Source organism: Mesitornis unicolor, unplaced genomic scaffold (genome assembly GCF_000695765.1).
Source record: "Mesitornis unicolor isolate BGI_N332 unplaced genomic scaffold, ASM69576v1 scaffold48911, whole genome shotgun sequence".
NCBI lineage: Eukaryota > Metazoa > Chordata > Aves > Mesitornithiformes > Mesitornithidae > Mesitornis > Mesitornis unicolor.
In genome coordinates this window covers 1-7,042 of record NW_010162691.1, presented here as the reverse complement: position 1 = coordinate 7,042, position 7,042 = coordinate 1, and the positions used below count along the sequence as shown (strand labels likewise).

Genomic DNA, 7,042 nt, shown 5'->3' with positions numbered 1-7,042 from the left:
CCTCGCTGCCGGTGTGGGAACGGCCCACGGACACACCGCTGCCCGGCCCGGGAGGCGCGAGCTGTTCCCGGGAGCTGCGGATTCTTGGAGCTGCGGGAAGAGGCCGGCAGCGTGGGCGCGGGGGGTGGGAGGGCACAAGCTCGTCCCTCTCAGCGCGGAGCTGCGAATAAACAGCTGCGCAGGGGATGGATGCCACTTTGTTTCGGGGGCTCGTTGCCAGGTAGAAGGCGTGTCTCCAGCCTGCGATGGTGGAAAAAGGGAGAATCTGCCTTCGTTGTCCATGAAATTTGTCTCTGTGCAGACACTTTTTCCTCATACAGCTTCATCTAAGCCCATCACTGATTACAAGAGGCGATTTGCACATTTAAATCGTTTGGACTAATCTTCTTAACAGCACATTAACTCAGTAAGATCCCATTATACTAATAGCTAAGTATAATTCCTTTACATTTTACTCATAAACGTTGTCAGGTGTTGCTTTTGAAAACTAAAAATTACAGGATGAAGTTGAAGCTCACTATGGTAAGCTTCAGGAAAGACCTGTTTATTTTGTATTTCATTTATAGTCCTGGACGGTTGTCCCAGATTTTACACATCATGCCCATTCTGCCTCATTGTCAGCGGTAGCAGTGAATAACAGATATGTGGTCACTGGCAGCAGAGATGAGACAATCCAAATCTATGACATGAAAAAGAAGACAGAACATGGGGCACTGCTGCAGCACAACGGTAAGGGAGCTTTTCTTTGTAAAAAGTATTAATGATAGAAACTTACAGCTGAAAAACTGGCCCTTGCCAGAAGAAAATTGAAAATTTTTTTAATAAGGCTTCAGTATTCAATAGTGATAGTGTTGCAGGTGCGATGGTTTGATGATACAAACAACATAAGCTTTTGAGTGTAAAAATTCAAAAATCAATTTGGTCATTAGCCCACAAATATGTACTACTTCTACCAGGGCAGTTTATCTAGACCATGCCTACTCCTAACAGCCATCTTTCCCAGTGTCCTTGTCCTGTCACAGACATACATGAGCCACACAAAAGAGAGTGTTTCTGTGTGAGAGCAGGCTGCTCTGTTTGAGTCATTTGTAGCTCAGTCCTGATTGTCCTTTTTCTCCTGATAACCAAGTACAAGGAGCTAGACTGAATGTGGTACCTGCTTTCACTCGTGTATGATAAATCTGTTGCTTATGGGAAGCAGTACATGCAGTAGATTCAACTGTGTGTCAAGAGCATGGCTTTGATGTAGGAGCATTCCTTGTCACTGATAGAGGCTCTGGGCCACAGTGTTTGAGTGGCTTGAGTACTGCTGGAATTCAAACGAGTATGGCTCTGGGAAGTCTAGTATGTCACATCAGTGATTGAATGTAACAAGAAAGTTGGAGGTCTTCTTGTGAAGAAATACTTAGGAAGTAATTTAGATTTGCCCAAGGGCAGGGTAGTAGCTGGTGTGTTTTGATGCTGGAAGCTTCTCTGTTAATTAACACATTCTCTGTGAGAAAATGCCCAGTATGTAACACATCGTTAATAACTCTCATTTGGATTTTGTAGGCACAATAACTTGCTTGGAGTTTTATGGTACTGCACATCTACTGAGTGGGGCTGAAGATGGACTCATTTGTATCTGGAACACAAAGAGATGGGAATGCCTAAAATCCATTAAGGCACATAAGTGAGTTTCCTACATCTGCATATTCACATGAGTTCCATGTTTATTTTCCTTGTAAATAATATATGTGGCTAATATGATGTTTTGTTTTTACCAGAGGGCATGTGACGTCTCTTTCTATTCATCCTTCTGGGAAATTAGCTTTGTCAGTAGGAACAGATAAAACATTAAGGTGAGTCAAAACTGATGAAGAAATGCTGGGAATAGTAGTTCAGTAACTTAGCAAATTGTTATAAGCAACAATTCCTTGTTGGCACTAGACCATACAACACTGATAAAACATATTTGGACACCAAATAGTTCAAAGATCCATTGGTTTGTCTTTTTAAGTTCTAGGTACCAGCGATATTTTAAAGTCTTTTAAAAATAGTCCTTGCTGTTCCTAGATTCTTGCTATGCTCTGACTATAGTCGCTTGTAGACGTATAAACACATTTGCTTTTTGGAGCACAATTTGTTTAAACTTCTGAAAGCCATCAGGTTTTGATCAGTTGAGAAAAGTAATTTTTCACTTGGACTGTGTACATGTTGCTGTATACATGTGTTTTAAATATATAAAATGCTCTTTTAACGGGACAAATTGGTATTGGGCTCCTTTTGGGCTCTGCTTTGCGAATGGTTTATAAAATAAATATCACTAATTCGACCTTACAGTTTGCAAGGGATGTAACAAGTCATCACTTTCTTTTGCATTGAGAAGGCAGCAAGATGCATAGAGATGCTTAAAAGCTTCCCTTGGATGCTTCATGTCAGCAGTTAGGACTTCAGTTTCATGATGCTGTTTTTAACTAAAATGCACATTATCTCTTCTTGTCTTTCAGAACTTGGAATCTTGTAGAAGGACGATCAGCCTTTATAAAAAACGTGAAGCAAAGTGAGTTTATCAGTCTAAATCCACTACAAAGTGAAATTAGATATTTTATTTTTGTGTGTGTGTAAAGAAAAGTAGACTGAATTAGTTAAGTCAATTAATTACAAGCAACATTCACAGTGTGTTTTTTACACATGCAGACAAGCATATGTAAGTGTATGTCCTTAACAATAATAATTTACCAAAAGGAAAACGTAGTGACACTAAAGTAGTATCTTTTTCCTTGAAATTTGATGTCAGGACATTTAAATGTGGTTTGGTTTTACTTTATATTTTACACGCTTCCAGTAATCAGAAATAAACATTGAAGAGCATAGTTTTACTAGTTTATTCTGGGTTATTTGATTTTTTCCTGAATTTTTCTCAAGTGTAGGTAGAAAACAGTGTCTAGCAGCTTCTAAAGATTCTTACTTGTAGATTCTCATGCAATATAGTATACAGAAAACTGTGTACATGTGTATACAAATGTATCAATGTGTACAGATGCCCACATAATTAAATGGTCCCCTGATGGAGAGAAGTATGTGACCGCGATAACAAATAAAGTGGATATCTACAAACTTGACACAGCTTCAATCACCGGCACTATTACAACAGAGAAGAGAATTTCTTCACTTAGATTTATTACAGTAAGTAATAATAGAAAAAAAGGTGCTGGGAAATTGACTAGTTTGAAACACGTTAAATTAATCACACTTGCATTTCTTTTTTTCCCATTCCAAGGATTCTATCCTCGCCATAGCTGGAGATGATGAAATGATAAGATTCTACAGCTGTGACTCTCAAAAATGCCTGTGTGAATTTAAAGCTCATGAAAACAGGTATTCTATAGTTATTTACTATTTAAATATTTATGACAGTGCTGAGTACTCAGTAAAGTTCAATGACTTGTAATGTTCAGCATATTTTACTACTGTTTCTGTTTTAGTACAGAAAGTAAATTTACTTACGTACTAAATTCCATATTTGGGACAGACTTGTTTGCTTTTAGTGTGAACACAAGTACTATGCTGTCCGTGCATGTTACAAAAACAATAGGGTATAGAATTAGTTCTAAATTTATGGTATAAGTACAGTATAAAATATTTAGGTCTAAATATAAGATCAGCATAGATTGTATCTAAATATATGTCTTAAATATCTCAATATGCTGGCATGGGTCTATGTTAATCTTTTTTTCAGGAAGAAGGTCTTCTTTCTCTCTTTCTGTAAGCTTTGTTGTATCAGAACTGTAGTGGGGTCTGTAGTGCTTCTCAGGCAGGAGGTGAAAATGGCTGTACAGTGTTCCCAGTGCTCCACTACAAAACTGGACTGGACGGGCAAATTTGGTTGTAAGACATCTGGCGATGTTCTTCTGTCCTGTCTTGGTCAGTCCTTGTGGCAGTTGCCCTCTTTACCATTCTGAGACTGAATTACCCAGTAGGCTCATCCCTGCTGCAAGCCCCCACCCCTGGCTGACGTGGAATTTCCCAGAGGCCAGTGGTGTCTCTAGAACTATAGATTGGTCATCGTGGTATATCAAAGCTTTCAAGTGGAGAGGTGGTAGGTAAGGAGACCAAAACAGGAAAGGTTCTGCTAAATTACTTGGTTATATACAGAATGCACGTGTATGTTTTTATTTATTGATATATGTAGGTGTATAAAAACACACGCACGCACACACACATACTTAAGTGTGTGTGATCTGTGTATTTCTGAAATGAGGTTATCAGTATTTTCTTGCAAGACCATCTAAAGAATGTTTAACCAGTATTTATAGATTCTGACTCTTTAGAATGCCTAAATAAAACAAACCAGTTGTACTCAGTCCAGACAACAGAAGGGTAATCACATATTCTCTGTTGTTGTTGAATACCAAATATTTGTCTAAATGCTGTTTTTAATTCATCAAAACACAAAAGCATTAGCTAAAATGTAATTGATGTGGTTAATAGTTTGTGCTTAAAAGGATTAAAGTGCTCTGAATGAAATCCTAATGAGCCTAGCAAAGGTAAGTGTTCCTACTCAAAACAGATAATGGATCCAAGTGCCTGCTTGTCATTTGTGGGTTTTCTGTTCGAACTGATTTTCAGACTGTTATCTGTTCATCTTTAATTTTTGTCATCTTACTGTTCTGAAGTTAACCACCATGCTATAAAGTAACAAATTATTAAATTTCTTTCCACAGAATAAAAGATATCTATAGTTTTGAAAGAGAAGGACAACATGTTATTGTTACTGCATCCAGTGATGGTTACATTAAAGTGTGGAATCTGGATCTTAGTAAGGTTGGTCTATTAAACTGCTTGTTACATTTATGGAAAAAACAGACAACCAAATTTGCAGACAGTTCTGTTATAAAGATTAATTTTAAATCACTGAGGAAATTTTACTTGAAAAAAAATAAGGATGTCTTGATTTTCCTCCATAACATGGAGGAAAGAGATGTGTGCATGTCTATGCACTTTTTTGTATGCACTTGTGTATTTTTGTATCTTTGTAATTTTTTTTAAACAAACTATAGAATCTGATGATATTATGGAGAACTCATCTCCTCTTTATGTAAGGTCATGCTTCCCTTCAGATCTACCTGACCAGACTTGACTATCTAATCAGTTACACATGTTCTAAGCACTGCTGTGAGTTTTTGTAATGCTGATGACTGTTGCTACTTTTTTAAAAACACAGACTCTACGGTTTGGGGCGGGGAGTGGTTGTTCATGTAGGGGTGGAAGTCCTTTTCAAAAATTAAAACACACTAATGTACTGGGTACTTTTATTGCCTGTATTTTCAAACAGTTCAGAGTAGCACAGCTCAACAAGGAATTGTCTTACCTTTTAAGTCTCCTGTGTTTATTGTTTGCTCTGGGATTTGTCTTTTAAAATCATAATTAGATTTTTTTATATTTAATGCCTAGTAATAAAGGATCTACTACACTCCCTTATAAGTATCTTCAGTAGTTCAAATAACTATCTGTCAACATTCATACACTTTATGTATCTCATCTGAATTTACCCATTTTTAATTTCATGCCCCCTAATTATTTTTATACTTCTAAGTGCATTAGTGAAAAACCCCCTTGTCCATTCACCTCAAATTTCTGTTCCCTTTGTATATAATTGATATAGTGATCAGGGAACTATTTATCTTGCACTGTAATACTGTCTTTATTTTTACCAGATGTGTGCTTTTCTTCCTGTGCAGGCAACATTTTGTAAAGCTCTGTATAACTATGAGAACTGTTCTGTCCAGCTTTGTGAGTCAGAATACAAGTAGTTTCTCATGGGTTGATGCTGTTACGCTGCACATAAGTTTGTGACACTTTATGCCAATATATGTAACAGGATATTTGCTCAGGTATTCCCCAGAGCTGACAGATAGAGTTGCAGTTAAGCAATTTGAAACACACGCTGAAGAGATTACTTTTAACTAGCAGCCTTGTCTTTGTGAGGGAGAAAAGGAATCTGATGCAGTAACTTAATTCAAATTATTTTAGCTGTACCAAAAAATGCTTTTACTCTGGAGAAACTTCTGAAACTATTAACAATTTTTTGTGAGTCTATGACTTACCTAGTTATTCCTCATGTTAAACATACCCCCGTGTACCTGAAACCCACTGCTCTTACTTACCATGATGCATTCTTAAAGCCATTGGGACGTTTTTTTTCAAACCACGACTGAGGAATGATGTTAGGAACAGGACTGTAACAATGTGGCCATTAACCTGTATGCAGCCTCTAGTTCTAAACATTGTTAGGCACCAGAAATCAAGTGGGAGGTGGGCAGTAAAATACTTTCTCACTTCAAATACTTCAGTAAATTTAAACAGAAATGAAATAATGTTTAATTCTTTTTCTGTATTATCTTCAGATTAAAGATGTGCTGTCTTTACTGTGTGAAGTCAGTACCAAAGCTAGGCTGACATGTCTTGCAGTATGGCTTGACCGAGCTTCAGAAATAAAAGAAAATTCTGATAAAGCTGCAACATCATCTCAAGGTAACGGAACTGTTTGTGTTTTCAGTTGTTAATGTGACTGTGAAATAGAATATACTAAGTGGGAGGTTTTTATTATATGCATTGGAAAAAGTTTTGGTATCTTGAAGAACCGGGGATATGACACTGGCAAGTGATACAGATATCCTTACTAATCCGATAGTGTCTCAAGCCTGCATGTATGTTAGAGGACATAAGCCTCTTTTCACTTTTATTATGTGGAAGTTTTGTTTCTTTCCTGAAATAACATGCTGAGGAAGCCACTGGGAAGCTTTGGACGCAGATAAGAAAAGAATAAACAATTCGACAGAACTGCATGTCTTGTTTTCCTATAAACAAAATTAGGTCTGAGGCCAATGTAGCTGAGCAAACTTAGGAAGTCTGGCTCAGCTGTTTGGGGTTTTTTCCTTATGTTTTCCTGTATGGTAATCTATTTACATATATATCTTTAAATATTTTTGTATCACAGGCAAAACAAAAAAATGGCACATTCCACTGCAACATAATAATAATAATATAATAATAATAA

General features: G+C 37.1%; 1 protein-coding gene across 1 annotated transcript; it reads left to right on the top strand.

Moving 5' to 3' along the window:
- Positions 1-566: 566 nt before the first annotated feature.
- Positions 567-6,516, top strand: PAK1IP1 (PAK1 interacting protein 1; the record flags this gene model as incomplete). The annotated part of the gene is made up of 8 exons (XM_010193703.1): positions 567-729; positions 1,552-1,672; positions 1,767-1,841; positions 2,490-2,542; positions 3,023-3,168; positions 3,263-3,360; positions 4,707-4,806; positions 6,390-6,516. Coding segments are annotated over 8 exons (883 nt in total), but the record flags the coding sequence as incomplete, so codon positions are not given.
- Between the last annotated feature and the right edge of the window lie 526 nt (positions 6,517-7,042).